Source organism: Oncorhynchus kisutch, linkage group LG25, assembly GCF_002021735.2.
Source record: "Oncorhynchus kisutch isolate 150728-3 linkage group LG25, Okis_V2, whole genome shotgun sequence".
NCBI lineage: Eukaryota > Metazoa > Chordata > Actinopteri > Salmoniformes > Salmonidae > Oncorhynchus > Oncorhynchus kisutch.
In genome coordinates, this window is record NC_034198.2 from 29,101,278 (window position 1) to 29,124,897 (window position 23,620).

The 23,620-nt window shown below is 41.5% G+C and overlaps 1 protein-coding gene across 1 annotated transcript in view; it reads right to left on the reverse strand.

The window, feature by feature from the left end:
- Nucleotides 1-23,027, reverse strand: part of LOC109878861 (lutropin-choriogonadotropic hormone receptor-like) — a 37,160-nt gene extending 14,133 nt beyond the window's left edge. Inside the window, exons 1-8 of the mRNA XM_020471060.2 lie at nucleotides 22,581-23,027; nucleotides 21,506-21,577; nucleotides 10,437-10,511; nucleotides 9,930-10,004; nucleotides 9,664-9,744; nucleotides 3,445-3,522; nucleotides 3,007-3,075; nucleotides 493-567 (exon numbers count right to left, since the gene is read on the reverse strand). Coding sequence (XP_020326649.1) covers nucleotides 493-567; nucleotides 3,007-3,075; nucleotides 3,445-3,522; nucleotides 9,664-9,744; nucleotides 9,930-10,004; nucleotides 10,437-10,511; nucleotides 21,506-21,577; nucleotides 22,581-22,786 — 731 coding nt within the window. The 5' untranslated portion in view covers nucleotides 22,787-23,027. The remainder of the gene's footprint in view (nucleotides 1-492; nucleotides 568-3,006; nucleotides 3,076-3,444; nucleotides 3,523-9,663; nucleotides 9,745-9,929; nucleotides 10,005-10,436; nucleotides 10,512-21,505; nucleotides 21,578-22,580) is intronic.
- Between the last annotated feature and the right edge of the window lie 593 nt (nucleotides 23,028-23,620).

The following is a 23,620-nucleotide window of genomic DNA, read 5'->3' on the forward strand; positions in this document are numbered from 1 at the left end:
CACACTACCCTCTAGCGCCTTGCAGTTTGATGCCAAGTAGTTGCCATACCAAGCGGTGATACAGCCAGTCAAGATGCTCTCAACGGTGCAGCTTCAAAACTTTTCGTGGATCTGATGACACATGACAAATCTTTTCAGCATCTTTAGGGGGAAGAGGCAGTGTCATGCCCTCTTCATGACTGTGTTGGTGTGTGTGGACCATGATAGATCCTTAGTGATGTGGACATTGAGGTATTTGAAGCTCTTGACCCGCTCCACTACAGCCCCGTTGATGTGAATGGGGCCGTGCTCGGCCCTCCGTTTCCTGTAGTCCATGATCAGCTCCTGGTTGAATCACGTTGTTTCCACGTCATTTCAATGAAATGATGTGGAACCAACGTGGGAATAGACGTTGAATTGACATCTGTGCACAGTGGGATGATTATATTATAGGAATGGACTGTATTGAAGGTGAATGTTACCTAAGAGTTCTCTAAGGAAGTATTCACTTACAGCACAGTTGGCCCTGATGCTCCCTCAAAGGCATCTTCATGAATGTTCCTCAGATACCTGTTGTCTTTCAGAATCCTACACGAGAAAACCATCACATGATACACATCGTATTAAATCATGTTTGTCTTTATCACAATGGAAGTTATATACTTGCAATAAATGAGCGGAATATGGGTGTTTTACTTTTGTATTCTGATGTTTGACCCTTTTGATTTCTTTTCTCTAAAACCTAGTAGTTTTTCTAGGGATGCCCGACAGATCCTCAGCTCTACTAACTAAGCTTTGTTTGTTTTTGTGATCACGTTTTTATTATTTTCAATTAGGTACACAAGACAGATTGGACAAGGAAACAAATGACAAGACCGAACAAGACAAACAGTTCCCATCCCACCCCACAGGATTTCCTCAACCCAAAGTTAGATTACCGTAATTTCCGGACTATAAGCCGCTACTTTATTCCCACACTTTGAACCTTGCGGTTTATACAATGACGCGCTAATTTATGGATTTTTCCCGCTTTCACAAGATTCATGCAGCCACAAAACTGAGCACCGTCACATAATGTGACGTAAATCGAGCGCGCTCAAACTTCCCATCATTCTGATTTCGGTAGTAATTTTGTCACCCTCATCATGGCAAAGACACGGAGAAATGATTATGATGCAGCTTTCAAGTTGAAGGCGATAAATCTGGCTGTTGGAAAAGGAAATAGAGCTGCTGCACAGGAGCTTGGCCTTAATGAGTCGATTATAAGACGTTGGAAACAGCAGCGTGAGGAACTGACTCAGTGCAGAAAGACAACAAAAGCTTTCAGAGGGAAGAAAAGCAGATGGCCCAAAGTATTTGCAGCCACTCAACATCAGTGTAAATCGTGCATTTAAGGTGGCGCTCCTTGTTCAGTGGGAGTCTTGGATGACAAGTGGGGAGAAATCCTTCACTAAAACGGGCCGCAGGCGAAGAGCATCTTATGGTCAAGTCTGCCAGTGGGTCCTGACAGCGTGGAGCATTGTCAAAAAATCCACTATCATCAACGGGTTTCGAAAGGCTGGACTGCTGCGTGTTGAAGGGGCAGCATGAGCTCAGCGGGGAATTTGCAACCGGATGAAAGTGACGAGAGCGACAATGAAAGCGATCCAACATCGGATGAAGCAATTCTGAGGCTATTCAACTCCGACACCGAAGGAGATGACTAAAGTGGTTTCAGTGCACAGGAGGAGGAAGATAGTGACCAATGACTTTCTTGGTAGGCTACTGTTTTAATTTTTGCTACAAGCCGTGTTTCGTTTAAAGGCTGTGTAAAGTTAATTTGTTTCAATGTACCGGTAGGCACCTGCAGCTTATAGACATGTGCGGCTTATTTATGTACAAAATACATATTTTTTTATAATTCAGTGGGTGCGGTTTATATTCAGGTACGCTTAATAGTCCAGCAATTACGGTAGTGGTTTACAACAGCAGTGTTTTTACAGAGTCATAAGTTGATGAAAGAGAAAATATGTTTCTTTCACTCACCCCATGCATGCGTCCTACAGATATTTCCATGTTTATAATGTCCATGAATGATAACAGCCACTGCTGTCTGCTTAAAGAATGAGGAGCCTGCCAACGTGAAGCTATCATCTTTTTGGCTGTTGTTAATCCAGCCAGCCAAATACGTTGCTGTTTGACAGAGAGAGTCATGTCCTCACCATTATGTCAATGAGACCAGATGAAACACAACTCCAGAAACGTAAAACCCCTGGGCAACTCACAGACCATATGAAAAAATTGCCAGGAGTCCCCTGAGGGTACAGTGAGCAATTTGGGGATTGTCTGGCTTTCATAGTTTGCATGTTGTGCAAGTTCTATGGGCAAAATTGTAATGTATCATTTGGTGGTTGGGGTTTCTTGAGGAAAAATATATGTTGGACAAAACCATTTTCCAATTAGTCACAGTACTACACACAGAGAGGTCTTTCTTCCACGATGCATGGGTAGGGTTTGGTTTATGACAAATTTTCAGAGAATGTAATTTAGAGACAATCCCTGTCTCCCAGTGGGTGGGCTGATGACCGAAATCCATAGATTAGGGCCTAATGAATTTATTTCAATTGACCGTTTTCCTTATATGAACTGTAACTCAGTAAAATCTTCTAAATTGTTCCATGTTGCGTTTCTATGTGTCTTCAGTATATGAATGTTTAGACTCATTGAAAGCGATTCTGGCGAGATCAAGATGTTGCATCCCGCCGCCACAGCGTGGCACATGGTAAAGTAAACAACATGGCACCCACTCAATGTTGTGTCTTCCAAGATGTTATTTTACTGGTACATCGGGTTTCTTTGATTAACCAAGCCTTTGACACATCTCTGAAGTAACAGCAACCAAGGCTTAGCAAAAATCACAAGAGCAGCTCCTGTTTAGATGTTATGTGAGTGCTTGCACGTGTTTGTGTGTTCAGGCACTTCATTGTAAAAACTGAAACTAAGCAGGAAGCGGAAGAAAAGGTTAATTGTTTGAGAGGAATTTCGTACAATTTATCCAGCTTTGTTCCGTTGAAAGCGTGCGACTTGATTTCCTTGAATCCATTTTTTATAATTTTCCTGAAAGAAACATTTTCACACATTTAATTTCAATTGGTTGTTATCAGCTTGACCAATTTACTATTGCTTACATACAGCAGTAATGGATTGAAAAACATAATTCACAAGTGCTGTCCTAAACCCTGGATTTGATGAAAATTATCATGGTTACCGCAATCAATTAGATGAGATTTAATTAAATCAAGCAGTGAAACAATTCTTACATTAAACAAGCAGATGAGATCTTTTTCTCATCACTGATCTGAACACGTGGTGAGACAAAATGAAATCTAAGAAATGTATTCATTTTCTCACGAAAATTGGATATCCTACAGTATGGCTGTTTGGAGTATGGCTCCAAATAAGTAATAGTATTGGACTCATACTCACATGTACACACTCTCCTCTGTGATCCCTTGAAAGGCATTGGCAGGTATACTGTGGAGCTGCATGTTGTCTCCCAGCTCACTGCACACAGAAGAGAGAAGAGGAGAGCAGAGGATAGGGGAGAAGAGGAGAACAGAGGATAGTATAGAAGAGAGCAGAGGATAGGAGAGAAGAGGATAGGACAGAAGAGGATAGGACAGAAGAGAGGAAAGGAGAGAAGAGGATAGGAGAAAAGAGGAGGGGAGAGAAAATCAGAAGAGGAGAGAAGAGAAGAGAAGGGGAGAGAAAATAAGAGAAGAGGATAGGGGAGAAGAGAAGGGGAGAGAAAATAAGAGAAGTGGATAGGAGAGAAAAGAAGAGAAGGTTTAGGTTTAAGGTTTAATTTATTTGCACCAAAGAAAATAAGTGATAAACAACAATACAGATGAAAACAAATAAATAAAGATAAACAATGTGCAGGTTGGAAGCCCAAGGGACTACATAAAAACCACACCACAAAAAAACAATACACAATACATAAGTAAAAAAATTAAGCTTTGTTAAAACAGAACCAATCGGCAATCACAAAAAAATTACAGTGAATGAGCTATTGGTAAATTGGTAAATAAAGCTAAAATAAAGAGTTAGGAAGCAAGCCTGATGAACCAAACAACTAATCTTTGATGATACCAGCAGATTTCATCACTTTGCAGACTTGTTCCATTTCATTCCCACCAAACGAGATTCAGGCTCCTATTTATTTTTAAATTTTTTTCTATATTTAATTTTTTACCCCTTTTTCTCCCCGATTTTGTGGTATCCAATTGTTAGTAGCTACTATCTTGTCTCATCGCTACAACTCCCGTACGGGCTCGGGAGAGACGAAGGTTGAAAGTCAGGCGTCCTCCGATAGACAACCCAACCACTGCCTCCTCCCACTGCTTCTTAACACAGCGCGCATCCAACCCGGAAGCCAGCCGCACCAATGTGTCAGAGGAAACACTGTGCATTTTTTTCAACCTTGGCTAGCGCGCACTGCGCCCGGCCCGCCACAGGAGTCGCTGGTGCGCGATGAGACAAGGATATCCCTACCGGCCAAACCCTCCCTAACCCAGACGACGCTAGGCCAATTGTGTGTCGCCCCACGGCGCGAACCCAGAGTCTCTGGTGGCACAGCTGGCGCTGCAGTACAGCGCCCTTAACCACTGCGCCACCTGGGAGGTCACAATATTTCATATTCTTACCAGTGAATACAATAAAGTTGGACTTTTTAACATTTAAATATAAATTTGTTTATCTGGAACCGCTCAGAAAATGTGTCCATGCCTGAGTTGGCTTCATTAATTGGTGAATCAAAATGCTTGTGTGATAAAATCTAATTGCTATCATCAGCAAAGAGAATGGGTAGAAGACACAGCGACAAGGTCATTGATATACTGTAGATTAGGAATAACAAAGGTCCAATTATCAAACCCTGCGAAACGCCACAGGATCTCTTGGCCCTTGTAGATGCAAAGCAAATCGTTCTCTATCATGAACTATATAACCAATTATATGTATAATCATGAAAACTGTATTAATGCAGTTTAGAAAGTAATATTTCATGGTCAACCGTGTCAAACGCTCTGGATAAATCTAAAAAGATGCCAAGAGTGTATTCATTGTTTTTAAGGGCTGTAAATATTTTATCTACCAGTTGCAAAAAGCCATATCTGTGGAGTAGTTTTTACGAAAACAATATTGGTGTTCATATAGAATACAGTGCTGATTTAAATTATACACCCATTTTTCCAGGATTTCAGAAAAACATAGTACAGATATCGGGCGATAATTTGTAAATGATCTTGGATCCCCAGATTTATAGTGGGAGATAACTTTGGCAATTGTTTTATCTTTAGAAACAATACCAGCTTGCATAGATTTGGTGAAGATATACGTTAGAGGCTTAGTGAAGACACTGATTTCACCAAAGAGGCACCATGTCTCATCATGACCTGCTGCTGATATCTTTAAGTTACCAATTACCTCCATTACATCAGGAGGATCAAACTGAAGCAGAGAAGGGAAATGTCCCTTAAGAGACAGGAACAGCATCAGCAAACTAATAACACACTAATAACACAAACAAAAGACAATTAATGCAGAAGCGGGGAATAGAGCTGGGGAACTGACAAATAGAGGGGAGGTAATAAACAGGTGATTAGTGAGTCCAGGTGAGTTCAATATTGCTGATGCGCGTGACGAGGGAAGGTTGGTGTGCATAATGGATGATAGGAGTGCGTGATGCAGGGCAGCCTGGCATCCTCAAGCGCCGGGGGGGGGGGGGACCTGCCGAGACATGGGCGCTGGGCAAGCCGTTTGGGGTGTGGGAGCCCAACGAACCCGGCAGGAGTGTGAGAGCCATGCGAGCCGGCTGAGGCAAGACACCTGTCGATCCGGCTGAGGCAAGACGCCTGTCGATCCCGCTGCAGAGGGAGCCCAAAGATCCGGTGGAGTGTGACGTGGGATGGGAAGCCACCGAGCCAACCGAGGCAAGGACACCTCTCAAGCCAGGCAGGGAGTGAAAGCCCGATGGGCTGGCTTAGGCACCCCCAGTTTCATCGGCGGCAGAATCCGCCCCGACATCACCAACAAAACAAAAAACAAACAACAAAACTCCTGGACGGTTGGGCGAACAAGAACTGACGATCCGGCTGAGGCCCGACGTGGGATGGGCACCATCCGAGACAACTGGGGCAAGGAAACATCTCGAGCCAGCTAGGGCATGGAAGCCCAACGAGCTGGCTAGGCACCCCCGGTTCCATCGGTGGCGACCCAGAGCCGATACCAAATGGAATGCCAGCACTCCCCGATGCTTTGTGTGTTGGCTGCTGCATTCTGTCACATGAGTTGACACTGGAGAGAAGAAGCAGGTACGTGGACTATCACATTTAATAAATGACGGACATGGACCGAGACAGGAACAGCGTCAGCAAACTAATAACACAAACAAAAGACAATCCATGCAGCAGCGGGGAACGGAGCAGGGAACGGAGCAGGGAACAGAGCAGGGGATCAGAGCAGGGGAACAGAGCAGGGGAACAGAGCAGGGGAACAGAGCTGGGGAACAGAGCAGGGGAACAGAGCAGGGGAACAGAGCTGACAAATATAGGGGAGGTAATGAACAGGTGATTAGTGAGTCCAGGTGAGTCCAATATCGCTGATGCGCGTGACGAGGGAAGGTTGGTGTGTGTAATGATAGGAGTGCGTGATACAGGGCTGCCTGGCATCCTCAAACATATTCCACATTAAATGCTACTAATCATTCACATCTGTTAATTTCCAGCTACCAATGAGAAGTGGACATTTTAAAAGTGGTCAGAAATGTCAGTTTAAAGCATACCTGCATTAGCCACATTATTTAAAGAATTTGTTAAAATATTATCAATAAGGGTGGCAGATGATCTGGTCAGATAGCTGGAGTATAAAGTATTTAAAACGTCAAATGTTAGTGAGTGGTTCTCACTTTTAAATACATTTATGTTGTAATCACCCAATAGAAAACACATTTGTATCTCCATGAATAATCAAATCTAAGGTTGATCCAAAGATATTAATGAAACTACCAATGTCAGAATCGTGTGGTCGATAGATGCATCCAATACCACATTTTTATCAACCAAAAAATGAACAGAAGGGAATTTCTATGAAAAGAGATTCAACATCAATGTCATCAGATGCAAGTGCGAGGTCAACAGTACAAATAAATGAAAATGTTCATGAACAAAAATGGACACTCCTCCCACTCTTGAGGTTCTACAGTGGTGAACAGCATTATAAGGAGACATGTCATAAAGAGAAGAGAAAAAGGATAGGAGAGCAGGGATAGGAGAGAAGAGAAGAGGAAAGGAGAGGAGAAGAGAGAAGAGTGACAAGAAGAGCGGAAAGAAGCAAAGAGAAGAGAAGAGATACTAAATATCATTCCCTGGTCACAGGATGTCATCACAAAGACCAGGGTCAGTTCCTTTTCAGTGAAAATAATTAGAATAGTAGAGTCACATACAACTGGGGTTGAGTGTATATGATCTTAAAATGGGTATAGCTATATTATCATTGTATATTTAAGCAATAAGGCCCGAGGAGGTGTGGTATATGGCGTGGTATATGGCCTGATATACCATGGCTGTCAGCCAATCAGCATTCAGGGCTCGAACATTAAGAACATACAGCTGGCGGGTTATACACTATCAGTAAGACAGAACAGCAGCCTCTGGTAAGACATGGGGCGGGGGCCTATGCATTTATGTAAACAACAGCTGGTGCACGATATCTAAGTAAGTCTCAAAGTTTTTCTCACACTCAATGCTCTGTATTCCGCCATAAGCAAACAGGAAAACGCTCATCCAGAGGCGGCACTCCTAGTGGCCGGTGACTTCAATGCAGGGAAATTTAAATCAGTGTTACCGAATTACCATCAGCATGTTAAATGTGCAACCTGAGGGGAAAAAATCTAGACACTTTTACTCCACACACTGAGACGCGTACAAAGCTCTCCCTCGCCCTCCATTTGGCAAATCTGACCATAATGCTATCCTCCTGATTACAAGCAAAAATTAAAGCAGGAAGCACCAGTGACTCGGTCTATAAAAAAAGTGGTCAGATGAAGCAGATGCTAAACTACAGGACTGTTAATCTAGCACAGACGTGCCTTTTCCCACCTGGACAAAAGGAACACCTGTGTGAGAATGCTATTCATTGACTACAGCTCAGCGTTCAACACCATATTTCCCTCAAAGCTCATCACTAAGCTAAGGACCCTGGGACTAAACACCTCCCTCTGCAACTGGATCCTGGACTTCCTGACAGGCCGCACCCAGGTGGTAAGGGTAGGTAACAACACATCTGCCATGCTGGTCCTCAACACGGGGGCCCCTCAAGGTTGCCTGCTCAGTTCCCTCCTGTACTCCCTGTTCACTCATGACTGCACGGCCAGCCACAACTCAAACACCATCATTAAATTTGCTGATGACACAACAGTGGTAGGCCTGATCACTGACAACGATGAGACAGCCTATAGGGAGGACATCAGAGACCTGGCCGTGTGATGCAAGGACAACAACCTCTCCCTCAAAGTGATCAAGACAAAGGATATGATTGTGGACCACAGGAAAAGGAGGACCGAGCACGCCCCCATTCTCATCGACGGGACAGTAGTGGAGCAGGTTGAGCTTCAAGTTCCTTGGCATCCACATCATGAACAAACTAACATAGTCTAAGCACACCAAGACAGTTGGTTGTCAAGAGCGCACGACAAAACCTATTCCCCTTCAGGAGACTGAAAAGATTTGACATGTGTCCTCAGATCCTTACAGCTGCACCATCGACAGCATCCTGACGGGTTGCATCACTGCCTGGTATGGCAACTGCTCGGCCTCCGACCGCAAGGCTCTATAGAGGGTGGTTAGAGCGTTGGACTAGTAACCGAAAGGTTGCAAGTTCGAATCCCCGAGCTGACAAGGTACAAATCTGTCGTTCTGCCCCTGAACAGGCAGTTAACCCACTGTTCCTAGGCCGTCATTGAAAATAAGACTTTGTTCTTAACTGACTTGCCTAGTAAAATAAAGGTGTAAAAAAAAAAAAGGGTAGTGCTTACGGCCCAGTACATCACCGGGGCCAAGCTCCCTGCCATCCAGGACCTCTATACCAGGCGGTGTCAAATGAAGGCCCTAAAAATGGTCAAAGACTCCAGCCACCCTAGTCATAGACTGTTCTCTCTAGTCATAGACTGTTCTCTCTGCTACCGCACGGCAAGCAATACTGGAGCGTCAAGTCTAGGCCCAAGAGGCTTTTAAACAAGCCATAAGACTCCTGAACAGCTAATCAAATGGCTAAACCAGACTATTTGCACCCCCGATACACTGCTGCTACTCTCTGTTATCATCTATGGATAGCCACTTTAATAACCCTACCTGCATTTACATAATTACCTCAACTACCTCGACACAGGCGCCCCCGCACATTGACACATTAACTCTGTACCGGTACCCCCTGTATATTAGCACCCGCTATTGTAATTTACTACTGCTCTTTAGTGATTTGTTTTTCATACAACTTCTTTTTCTTGTTTTTCTTACAACTGCGTTGTTGGTAAGTAAGTATTTCACTGTAATTGTATTCGGGGCATTTGACAAATAAAATTTGATTTGATTTGAACCACACCGTTTATAATATTATGTCATTGAGTTTTAGGTTCTGGATACGTACAGGAAGAAGTACTCCAGTATGACCAGGGAGGAGATGGTTGAGAAGTCTGGAAAGTGTATTATTCCTGTGTTACAGATACTCCTGGAAGAGAGAGAAGAGGGGGAAAGAGGTTTAAAAAAAAGTGGATGAAATGTGTGTGTTACAAAACTGTGGCAGCATTTCATCAAGTAAACAAAATGCCAAAATGGAATATTGACAAACTGAGTTGTTGTAGCTGGATTTAGAGTAGTATGGTAACTAACAATAATATTGCCATAAAAGCTTACAGGTATCTCAGCTTGGGCAGATCAGTGAAGGCCCCCTTCTCTATACTGATCAGATTTCTGATGTTCTGTATCTGTCTAAGGAATAAAAGAAAGCATCACAATAAACATTTATTTAGAAAACTTTAACACTGATTTCCAACATCCCAATCAAGTAACATATTTTTACTCATGATAAGTGCACTTGTGAATCATACGTGTACATTTTTTTGTTACAGTAATATTCTGTCCAGGAATGAAGAGGATTAAGTAAATAAGTAATATTCTGCATGAATTGTTGTGTTCAATCCAGACAAATGTATTTAGAAAAAAGTTCAAAGACCCACAACAAAATCCTCAAATAAACCACAGTCTATTACAGTAACTTAATAGGGTAGAAGACACAAACTAAGAAAATGTAAACACAGTCAAATACAAAACCTTCAATGGAACAAAACGTTATCTCACCAATTAAAACCTTCAGAACTGGGAGAGGAAAATTCTGTAATATGGTGTGTGTGTGACACTTACATCTCAGTCAGGCTGTGGAGAGAGAGGAATGCATGGTTTCTTATGTACCTGGTGCAGTCACTCTGAGATATCTCACTGTAGCAGAAAAAAAGACAGCATAATGTAAATTCACATTCTAAAGGAATATTCTCCTTAATAATAAAATAGAGACAGAATATGCAGAGAGTAAACTGCAAATGGATCGCAAAGTGAAATGAGAAGTATTCTGATAAGGCCAAAGGGGATAGGATCAGAGAGGCTCTAGTGACATGCCCTTGACAGTTTCCTGTCTTCCTGATGATGCCCTTGCTACCCTCCAACCCATCCCCCATCCCAAACCAACCTTCCACACCCTCTCAACCCCTTTCTTCTATTGTTAATTATACTTTTTTTATAGACCTCAATATGTTTTACCCTTCCAGTCCACCGTACCACCCACTGATATGTAATTAACCAACACTTTTCTTTAGATAGCCTTTTAGATTCCATCTTAAACCAGATAATTAAACCTAGCGACCCACTCTGCTTATATTTTCCCTCAGCCCCGTGTGAGTGTATGTGTTTGTGTGTGTGTGTACCTCTCTTCTTAAGTTGTTGCATAACATCTTAATTACTGTTACTTTTGTGAAACGATTAAAAAGCCATTTCATTTCAGAGCATCCTCACACATGGAGGAGAGGCTGGGCCATGATTTCCAGCCAATGTGAGTCATCCGTGACAAGACAATATCATCTGAACTCCACCACAGCAAATTAGCCAGTGTGACCTAGGACTGGATTAAATCAGATTGACATCAGCATATTGGTTGTTTTGGTGGTGTCGGAGGTGGAACTGCGTTCGAGCTGTCATATCCACAAGCGGCTCGTTGCAACCTACTATGATCCGACAAATCCCATGCAGCTGTGTTACAAATTCATGCAGCTGTGTTACAAGTTCAAACACTCAAATTAGACTGGTAGGCTATAAATCCCACATCCAAATTAACATGAAAACATGCAATGGCCTAACATCAATGGTTTGACATTTGAGAGTCATTATTTCTCACATAGATGCAGCCTACACTTTCGAGCATCGTTTTGAACTTCTAACACAGTAGGGATAATAAGAAAGTGAGTGGTTTGTGACAGAAGAGCAGCAGCTTACCGATATATCAGTTTTAACCATGGTAACACCTCGAACACCGTCACAACATCTGAGGTGTTGGCCAAAGCTGGTTAACACTGATTAACACTCGATCTGTTTGAATCTATGTCCTAGTGTTGATTTTTCAGTGTAACATTTCTAGAGTTGCAAAGTCTTGATTCAGGAGTTGATTTAACACTGCATCAGATAACATTGTCCCACTCAAGTGTAAATGTGGAACAATGTGCATAAACACTGAAACATGAATGGGGTCACCACAAACTTGAAGACATGAGTTACACAGGGGTCATGTATGCTATTTGTTAGGAGGAGATTGAAGTGACAGAGACGTCACATCATAATGGAAACAAAAAACAAAGCCTCCATCGATGCACTACTGCTTGGATTTAAAAAATGATCATAACATGATGAGAACCAGACCTGGCCCACTTCTGGACCGCAATTCCAACTGGTAACTGGGCTACATAGTAAAGGGTAACCTTGCAGATGTGGTGGATACATGTGGTGTCTGGACTGTCCTTAACTTTCTGACCTCATAATTATGGGGTGAACCTCTCTTGGATCAGTGTATTATGATACTGTTAGCTAGCTATAACACACAATATTTGGTTCAATGCTTAACTGATTAATGGTGTTAAGAATTAACAAACATTCAGGAGAGAGGACCACACTTGAATGTAACACTTAGCTAGTTGCCAATTTAACAAGCACCAGCTGCTAACCATTGACAATCAGCCTCCACTACTTTTGGCAACACTTAACAAGGTGCCTTGAACGTAGCACCTCAAACAAGCTCTAGCTGCTACTAACTGATAACCAGTCTCCACCTGTTCTCACTCTTCTTAATCACCGATACCACCCTGTTTAAACCTGACCAAACAGTCATTCCTCCTCTTCGTTTTGTGTTGCATGCTCTCTGCTGCATTTCAAGACACTGAGTTACCAGCCTCCAAATCATTGCCACCTCTATCTCATATGACTTACATTCCTTCAAGGATCTCCTTAGGGGATTGCCATGCTTACAGAAGCCCAACTACCACAGCCTGACGGTGATGTCTACCTGAAACTCCTGGCCAAAACCTACAGAGTAAATCCCTAAGAATCCTTCATCTGCAGTCCATGGCTTCATCTGGTCTATTCTCATTCCCCTCCTGAATCCTTATTCTTACATCCATTCCATTTCTGCAATAAATATTCTAAACCCATTTCAATTGCTGGTCCTTAAACTCATATAAAGAGATAATGATAGCTAAGGGGGCTGCAATAAACCTCAACCAAAATCTCAATCGGACACTAATTGAGTTATCAGTAAGAAGACAGCTGCATCCTGATCAGATCAGGGGAAGCTTGTTCCCCTGGCCATAGGAGTTGGCAAGTCAGCACAAACAGATCTGGAACCAGGCTACAGTAAGCCATTCCCCCTGATGGAATACCATAACATGGGTCTTGCCAATTGAGTGGTGAGTGGTGAGGGGTCCTTGACTCAAAGGCCAAGCTGGGGTAAAGCTGTCAGCCCAGATGAGGGATTCACCCAGCTATTCTTGCAATGCATTAGTTAGATGGGATCTGGATGTACAGTTGTGGCCAAAAGTTTGAGAATTACACAAATATTAATTTCCACAAAGTTTGCTGCTTCAGTGTCTTTAGGAATTTTTGTCAGATGTTAATATGGAATACTGAAGTATAATTACAAGCATTTCAAGTGTCAAAGGCTTTTATTGACAATTACATGAAGTTGATGCAAAGATTCAATATTTGTAGTGTTGACCCTTCTTTTTCAAGACCTCTGCAATCTGCCCTGGCATGCTGTCAATTAACTTCTGGGCCACATCCTGACTGATGGCAGTCCATTGCATAATCAATGCTTGGAGTTTGTCAGAATTTGTGGGTTTTCGTTTGTCCACCCGCCTCGAGGATTGACCACAAATTCTCAATGGGATTAAGGTCTGGGGAGTTTCCTGGCCATGGACCCAAAATATCGTTGTTTTGTTCCCCGAGCCACTTAGTTATCACCTTTGCCTTATGGCAAGGTGCTCTATCATGCTGGAAAATACATTGTTTTTCACCACCAACAAATTGTAGACCTCCACAATTCTGGTTCATCCTTGGGAGCAATTTCCAAATGCCTGAAGGTACCGCGTTCATCTGTACAAACAATAGTACGCAAGTATAACCACCATGGGACCTCGCAGCCGTCATACCGCTCAGGAAGGAAACGCGTTCTGTCTCCTAGAGATGAACCTACTTTGGTGTGAAAAGTGTAAATCAATCCCAGAACAATAGCAAAGGCCCTTGTGAAGATGCTGGAGGAAGCAGGTACAAAAGTATCTATATCCACAGTAAAACAAGTCCTATATCGACATAACCTGAAAGGCTGCTCAGAAAGGAATAAGCCACTGCTCCAAAACCGCCATAAAAAAGCCAGACTACAGTTTGCAACTGCACATGAGGACAAAGATCGTACTTTTTGGAGAAATGTCCTCTGGTCTGATGAAACAAAAATAGAACTGTTTGGCCATAATGACCATTGATATGTTTGGAGGAAAAAGGGGGAGGCTTGCAAGCCGAAGAACACCATCCCAACTGTGTTGTGGGGGTGCTTTGCTGCAGGTGGGACTGGTGCATTTCACAAAATAGATGGCATCATGAGGGAGGAAATGATGTGGATATATTGAAGCAACATCTCAAGACATCAGTCAGGAAGTTAAAGCTTGACACCAAGCATACTTCCAAAGTTGTGGCAAAATGGCTTATGGACAGCAAAGTCAAGGTAATGGAGTGGCCATCACAAAGCCCTGTCCTCAATCCTATAGAAAATTTGTGGGCAGAACTGAAAAAGCATGTGCGAGCAAGGAGGCCTACAAACCTGACTCAGTTACACCATCTCTGTCAGGAGGGATGGGCCAAAATTCACCCAACTTTTTGTGGGAAGCTTGTGGAAGGCTACCCGAAACGTTTGACCCAAGTTAAACTATTTAAAGACAATGCTACCAAATACTAATTTAGTGTATGTAAACTTCTGACCCACTGGGAATGTGATGAAAGAAATAAAAGCTGAAATAAACCATTCTCTCTACTATTCTTCTGACATTTCACATTGTTAAAATAATGTGGTGATCCTAACTGGCCTAAAACAGGGGATTTTTACTCTGATTAAATGTCAGGAATTGTGAAAAGTTTAAATGTATTTGGCTAAGATGTAGACTTCCGACTTCAACTGCAGCTTAACATGAGTTGACAAGTACTAAGTGTTCTTTGTGGTGAGGATACTTGGGATTCAACCTCACCTGGCCTCAACCTCTTGGTTGACAGCAAACTGACCTTCCTGCCACACCATCAGGTCAGTAAGAGTGACAGAGATGAGCCAAAGTAAGTTACTGTGTATTTTACAATAACTACTTGCAGCAAGCTGACCATAAATTAAAATAAAATAAGCATGAACTAGGCTGGGCGATATGGCCAGAATATCATATCACAATATTTTTCAAGTTTTTGATGGTATTTGATGTTTTGGAATAATTAAAGTTCTAAATATGCTTTATGAGTAGTTCATGACCCTAGAGTGGCAACACATAAATTATAAGTGATTTCAATGGGGCATTCTACATTCTGATTGTTTTATACTGTTCAAATCCAACTTCAACCCCAAAAATGTTTCAGCAATTTCAAAAATATCCTGCATTTCCTGCACTCATGTTACAATTTCTGCACTTTGTCACGTAGGGCTGCATGATATGAACCAACAATCTAGGCCTAATTATTTGGTGAACTGTTGGAATGGTAGAAATAGAATGATTTTTCAAATTCTACATTTGGATAGCAGGCAGCACTTTAAATACATAGTTTTTTTTGGGAACTCAGTCTGGGTCTCAACTTTTGCAAGGTAGAATTGTCGAATACACAAGGTGCAATATCGACATGTGGTTGTGCACCAACAGTTTCTCTTGTTATGTCAGTCACTAATAGTCACTCAATTATCCCACATCAGCTAAAATGTTTTAGATTGGTAAATTAGTGTAGCATCCAGCTATCTAAATTTACAGTAATCAAGGTCAGATTATTTCCCTACTAAACCATCAACTCCCTACTAAACCATCAACTCCCTACTAAACCATCAACTCCTTACTACATGATCAACTCCCTATTACACCATCAACTCCCTACTAAACCATCAGCTCCCTACTAAACCATCAGCTCCCTATTAAACCATCAGCTCCCTATTACACCATCAACTACCTATTACACTATTAAACCATCAACTCCCTACTAAACCATCAACTCCCTACTAAACCATCAACTCCCTATTACACCATCAACTCCCTATTACACCATCGACTCCCTATTACACCATCGACTCCCTATTACACCATCGACTCCCTATTACACCATCGACTCCCTATTACACCATCGACTCCCTATTACACCATCGACTCCCTACTAAACCATCGACTCCCTACTAAACCATCGACTCCCTACTAAACCATCGACTCCCTACTAAACCATCGACTCCCTACTAAACCATCGACTCCCTACTAAACCATCGACTCCCTACTAAACCATCGACTCCCTACTAAACCATCAGCTCCCTGCTACACCATCAACTCCCAACTAAACAATATGCACCCACTTTTCCCATCTGGTTCCACCCACCTTGTGTAAGAAAGATGGCTTAGTAAAACATGTTTTCGGCTTTTGTTCAGTGTGCTAACACAGTCTTGTGTCTCACAAGAAACCAGGGTTTGATACCCAATCAGTCACATTGAGACTTTATTATGTGTCTATGAGACTGAAAAACAAAAGTGATTAATGAAATTCAAAATGAAAACTGTGATGCTATTTCTATCCACACAATGCCTAATTGTCACGCCCTGACCGTAGAGAGCCTTTTTATGTCTCTATTTGGTTTGGTCAGGGTGTGATTTGAGTGGGCATTCTATGTTCAGATTTCTATGTTTTGTTTTTCTATTTTTTGGCCGGGTATGGTTCTCAATCAGGGACAGCTGCCTATCGTTGTCTCTGATTGGGAATCATACTTAGGCAGCCTTTTTCCCTTTTGTTATTGTGGGAAGTTATCTTTGTTAGTGGCACTATAGCCCTTGTAAGCATCACGGTCGTTTCTTTGTTTCTTGTTTTGTTGGCGACATTTATATAAATAAAAGCAAATGTACGCTCACCACGCTGCGCTTTGGTCCACTTCTTCAGACGATCGTGACACTTATATTCAGACCAAGACCCTCTATGCTGTTCACTGTGTGTGTTTGTATGCACAAACAGTATCTTTGGGCTGCATTGTGTGCGTCCCAAGTGGCGCTCTATTCCCTAACTATGATCAGCGAAGTCTACGTTATCTAACTACACTGAACATAAATATAAATGCAACATGCAACAATTTCAAAGATTTTACTGAGATTCAGTTCATATAAGGAAATCAGTCAATTGAAATAAAGGAATTAGGCCCTAACCTATGGATTTCACATGACTGGGAATACAGATATGCATCTGTTGGTCACAGATACCTTAAAGGTAGGGGCTTGAATCAGAAAACCAGTCAGTATCTGGTGTGACCACCATTTGCCTTATGTGGCGCGACACATCTTCTTCGCATAGAGTTGATCAGGCTGTTGATTGTGGCCTGTGAAATGTTGTCCCACTCCACTTCAATGGCTGTGCGAAGTTGCGGGAACTGGAACAAGCTGTTGTACACGTCGATCCAGAGCATCCCAAACATACTCAATGGGTGACATGTCTGGTGAGTATGCAGGCCATGGAAGAACTGGGAAAGTTTCAGCTTCCTGGAATTGTGTACAGATCCTTGCGACATGAGGCCGTGTATTATCATGCGGAAACATGAGGTGATGGCGGCGAATGAATGGCATGACAATAGGCCTCAGGATGTCATCACGGTATCTCTGTGCATTCAAATGGCCTTCTATAAAACACATTTGTGTTCATTATCCGTAGCTTATTCCTGCACATTACGGAGGTAAAGAAGCCGGATGTGATGGTCCTGGGCTGGCGTGGTTACACGTGATCTGAGGTTGTGAGGCCGGTTGGACGTACTGCCAAATTCTCTAAAACAATGTTGGAGGTGGCTTATGGTAGAGAAATTAACATTCAATATTCTGGCAACAGCTATGGTGGACATTCCTGCAGTCAGCATACCAACTGCACACTCCCTCAAAACTTGAAACATCTGTTTAATTGTGTTGTGTGACAAAACATTTGAGTGGCCTTTTATAGTCCCCAGCTCAAGGTACAGCTGTGTAATGATCATGTTGTTTAATCAGCTTCTTGATATGCCACACCTGTCATGAAACATGGGACCAACACTTTACGTTGCGCTTATATTTTTGTTCAGTATAGATAAAACAGACACATTTTATATGGAGATTTTTATTTTATTTAACCAGGTAGGCTAGTTGAGAACAAGTTCTCATTTGCAACTGCGACCTGACCAAGATAAAGCATAGCAGTGTGAACAGACAACACAGAGTTACACATGGAGTAAACAATTAACAAGTCAATAACACAGTAGAGAAAAAAAGGGGAGTCTATATACATTGTGTGCAAAAGGCATGAGGAGGTAGGCGAATGATTACAATTTTGCAGATTAACACTGGAGTGATAAATGATCAGATGGCCATGTACAGGTAGAGATATTGGTGTGCAAAAGAGCAGAAAAGTAAATAAATAAAAACAGTATGGGGATGAGGTAGGTAAAAATGGGTGGGCTTACCGATAGACTATGTACAGCTGCAGCAATCAGTTAGCTGCTCAGATAGCAGATGTTTGAAGTTGGTGAGGGAGATAAAAGTCTCCAACTTCAGCGATTTTTGCAATTCGTTCCAGTCACAGGCAGCAGAGAACTGGAACGAAAGGCGGCCAAATGAGGTGTTGGCTTTAGGGATGATGAGTGAGATACACCTGCTGGAGCGCGTGCTACGGATGGGTGTTGCCATCGTGAGATAGTGTGGTGCCTTATCTTTGAAAATGTATGCAGTATCAGATTATTTTAAACAGCAACCCCCACTATCTACAGTTTTTTTGTCTTCAGAAATAGACCGTGGAAGAACATCAGCCATGAGTAGACCTAAGTATAGCCTTGCACGAGCCTTGGCTCATAGTTTCAAGTTTTATTAGTCGTATGTGGGGATAGACATGGTATACACCGCCCAATGAAATGCTTACTTGCAGGTTCCTTATCGACAATACACCAACAATAAGAAATAATACAAGATAAGAATACTCATAGGAGCAGGAGACTATTTCCTGTTTCTGTAGCATGAGGCAGCTTGATGTACAAGTAATCCCTCAGAACAGGTTCCTAGTCTATCACAGGGCCTTACCCCCACTCCATCTCCTAAATGCTGAGTGTCAAGCAGAGACGCATCGGGTCCCATTTTCAGTCTTTGTTATGACTCGGCCGGGGAACAAACTCCCAACCATCCGGCTGTCATAACTCTCCTGTAACGATCTGAAGGATCAGGTTACAGGGGGGTCCGCTCTGCAGCGTGCCCTCTCTCAGAGGGGGAGAGCGGGAAGTAGACTGTTTTATGGTCGGTCATAAAATGCCCCTATGCTCTGTAGTGTTCGAGATTGGAATGTAAACTGTGGAACACAGAGACACCCTTGGACATCAAACGTTTGAACAATTAAACAATGTTTCTATTTTGAATGAGAATGATCCATGGACACTTAAAGGACAGTCATGTCGAGTGTGTTTCATTTGGTGATCTCATGAAGGACAGGAAACATACATAACTGTATCTCTGTCAGGTTTACATCTAAATATTGTGAAACGTATGTGATTAAACATTAAACTATTTGTGAAAAGATGTAATGTGATGTTAACCTTCTAAATGAGAATATGGATTTTCATAAAGTTGTAACTAGTCAGTGGCCACACCCCCGTGAGCCCAGACATCACATTAGGTGTCATAGAACCAACCCTTCTTCCACAGAGTATAGAACCTAGTTCCTATGAAATGTACATTAGACCAGAAAATATGGAACAACGCTAAATGTTGAAATGGTTAAGAACTACAACGCTATAGACCACGCAAACCACGGTGTAAGCTAAGGTCGCAAATGGTTGGATTTACAAGACCAAAATGTGCTGGGTGATGCTGGATGCTGGTGTGTGAAGCAGTTTAAACTACAACTCTACCAAAGGACAAGACCAGAGGACGTGGAGATCATCCCCATGTTGAAATGGTGAAGAAATCTAGAAAAGTAAGAATAATTATTCAGACTGCAGCTGTTTAAATACTTTAGTCTGGTAAACGCATCCTATTCTAATAAGATTTCCGAATGGTTCTCTGAAGTGTCCATTATAACAACTACGACAGACTGTGACTTCCGGGGAACGCAACCAGAGACTTTTCTGTCGACTCTCTCCAGCAGATGGACCGGCGACCACAGAGAGAGACCGCAAGACATACACTCGTAAATATGTCAATTGCCATTTCTTTTCAAATAAGCGGTCGTTCATGTAAAGTATTAGCACTTTCTATGAGTGTAGTTATCAGCTATGAGTTTCCCGCTATTGAGCGGTCCCTACCCCATTTCCTTTGTCTACCAAGCCATCATAACGGTTTCGTCCTCTAGGGACTTTCTTTGTATCATGTATGAACTAATCGTGTGTGTTTTCATGTATTTCTGTGATTTGATTATGTAGCTAGTAAATAAATAAGCCAATTTGTACATCACTGATTCATAATTTATGCTAGGGTTCATGCAGATATCCAAGGGTTTGCGATGTTCAGTAATGAGAACTGATGAGGTACAATTCATTAATAAGCGACTGTTTTGATATATTAAAATATCTGAAGAGGTGATTAGGGAAATAGAGACTATATAAACTTTTTCCCGTGGTGCCCCGACTTCCTAGTTAATTAAAGTTAACATGATTAGTTTAATCATGTAATAATAATTGTACATAGAGAATTGATTTGATAAAATAAGTCTTCACATTTAATGGTAGTCACAGACACAACACAGTGGACACTCTAACCATAAGGCCAGTGAGTTGGTTCATCAACCACGCTTATCATTGTTTCACAAATAGTAACCAACAATTTGTTCATATGAATTGACATGCTTTTGATCTCCTAAATAGTGGGTGAAAGGTAATATATCATAAATAAATGTAGGTCAAACTACTTCCTCTAAAAGGATGTGTGTATGTAGGCAACTCATCTGTAGTGTCTTAGCTCTTATTACTTATTTATATAATAAGAAAGACTCTGAATACAAGGAAATGAACTGGAGCATGTCTATTGAATCACAGTGCGTGTTTATTTAATTGAAATAACTGCAAACATATTTTTTATATTTCCCTGAGCCTCCTTTTGCCATTGAAATGCTCAGTCTGACAGTGTGGGTGTGTTGATAAAAATGGAAATATTTAAATACACAGCCCTGGTGGATAAAATCATCTCTAGACTCTAGAGCCTACTCGCTTCCAAAAGTCATTGGTCAGACTAATTAGGTCTGATTGCGATGTCATGCTTTGGGCCAAAAACACCATCCCTCCTGAACAGGCTGAAATTCCAGGGCGCCTCCTCACACAAAACACCACCTCTTACACTAAAAGGCCATTATCTGAGTGTTACTTTGACCTCATAATGTGGAAATATTATAAAAATGACGACTGTACTGCCACTTTAACATCCATTTAGATAAATGTTTCATACAATATAATGTTAGATTATCACACCTTTCATAAAAGCTACCAGCTTTTTTATGTCTTCCACAAAAAAAAAAATGCGTTTATAACTGGGCACTAGTCCAGTTTTAAACATCCTCATGAAGCTTTGCAGATCTATGACATTGAAAAGGTAAACCCAGAGTTAAACTGAAAATGTGTAATAGGGCTAAAGGAATATTGACAATGCTATATGTCACAGGTGAAAAGGGCGTAATAAATACATTTAATTGAAACTTACATTCTGGACACGTTGATCAGTCCTCTGAAGGCATTGCTTGGAACTTCATTCAACGGCAGATGAGTTAGTCTTCTAAAGATTACACACAAGGAAAAACATGTAGTCTAAGGTAATGCTGGCTGCTGGCAACCAGATCACAGAGCATTTCTTATTATTCTGGATGTAAATCTGTGACAGTCCATTTAGTATGATATGTTATGTTTCGTATGGTATGTATTGATTTGTATATATCCATCACCCATTTTGTATGATATGTTTTACATTACAAAGCGGAAAATTAATTTGCAAAGCGGGCAATATGTTACAAATTTGTAAGACGTGATATGTTATGAATTCTAGGTGGCTAGGTGGCTAACATTAGCTAGCTGGCTAAAATGAGCTAGACTAAGGGTTAGGGTTAAGTTTAGGAGTTACGTTAAAAGTTTAAGGTTATAGTTAGGGTTAGGGGAAGGGTTACCTAAAAGGGTTAAGGTTAGGGTTCGGAGGAAAGTTTAGCTAACATGCTAAGTAGTTGAAAAGCAATTAAAAATGTGTAAGTAGTTCAAAAGTAGATAATAAGCTAAAATACAAAAGTTGTCCGTAATGAGATTTAAACTCGCAACCTATGGGTTGCTAGATGTTCGTGTTAGACATACATTTTTGCCTTATGTAAGCATCTGTACTATGTAACCATACCAAAGATAACATATCATACCAATTCGATTGGATTTACATTTACTATGTTATGTCTAGTCTATGAGACCAGGCTGAGTATTAGGCTACTATGGTGGCCTGAATTTTAATCAACTGAAGTGAAGAGGGTAAAGCACAATCAGTAGCTAGGCACTGTACTACAGACAGTACTGTCCTGATAAAAGGCCATCATTGTATCTACTGTAAATTGGATTGTGTTTCCTAATTGACTGGTTGAATTCAAAGGTTAAATAAACAATCAAATAATAAATCATCAAATACTAAATAATCAACGACAAAAGTGTCCGGCAAATAAAATAAAAACATGGGTAGATATTGACGCTATAATGTAATATATGCACAATCCCTCCACCAAAACGGAATGACATTTTAGGGTACTTACAAGTTTCGAATAAACGATGGAGCGGCTTGGGACCTCAGTTGCGTTTCCCTCGTGCAACTGAGTTTATCTCCCGTGTCTTTGTAACATGTATCGCTCTTCAATGAACATTTGCAAATCGACGGACAAGTGAAAGTCCAGCAGGAGCGCAAATTCAGAACACCCGACAGCGCGAGAAGAACCCACACCGTCCGCCTTGCTGGTGCCATCCTGTAGGCTACCTGGGCATTGATCAACCGCTTCCCCTTTCTCCCCAATCGTCACTTTCTAAAGAGAACTCAAATAAAACCGACCTCAGATAGACGAACCTAGGTAGCCAACATAACAAAGTAAATTGAAGCGGAGGAGAAGAGAGAACCATTATCATTTCCACCTGCCCTGCGCTAATGCAAAGTCCTGTATTTTCCTGGGGTGCGTCACTCAGTAAGTAAGCATTCAACAAGGTTACAGCTAGAGCCCAGCCCTGACAGGATCACAACATAACCGCTCTACTCTCTCCACATTAAAAAGACAAATTATACAAGACAAAAATGCTGGGTTAAAAACAACTCAATTTGGGTAAATGTTTGGTTATTTGGGTTATTTTGACCCAGCTAGTTCACAAACATATTGTTTTCCTTAAATTGGGTTGTTGATGCTGGGTTATTGAGCTATGATCCACTGGGTCAGAGCAGAAGACTGGAGGCGTGGCTTAGTAGGGGCGTGGCTTTTAGATAATATTTTTTCGGGTCACTTTTGAGAGTAAATGTAATTCCGGTTAATCTGTTCTGTTGCATTGTCAATGCATGTTATGGTTGAGCACTGACACTTTTGTAGTTTAAATAGGGCTTCACAATAGTATGAGTTCCTTAAGAGCCTATGCACATCCCAATGTAGGGATAGTTACTATTTTTTAAATAATATTTAAATATACATTTTATATTAAAATATGTCATTTCAAAAATATTGAATGAAAATTGAAATTTGCAGAGTACACACTTAAAATGATGAACATGAGTGACATTTACTCTCATGGGTGGCCAAAAAAGAGCTGAAAGTCAGGC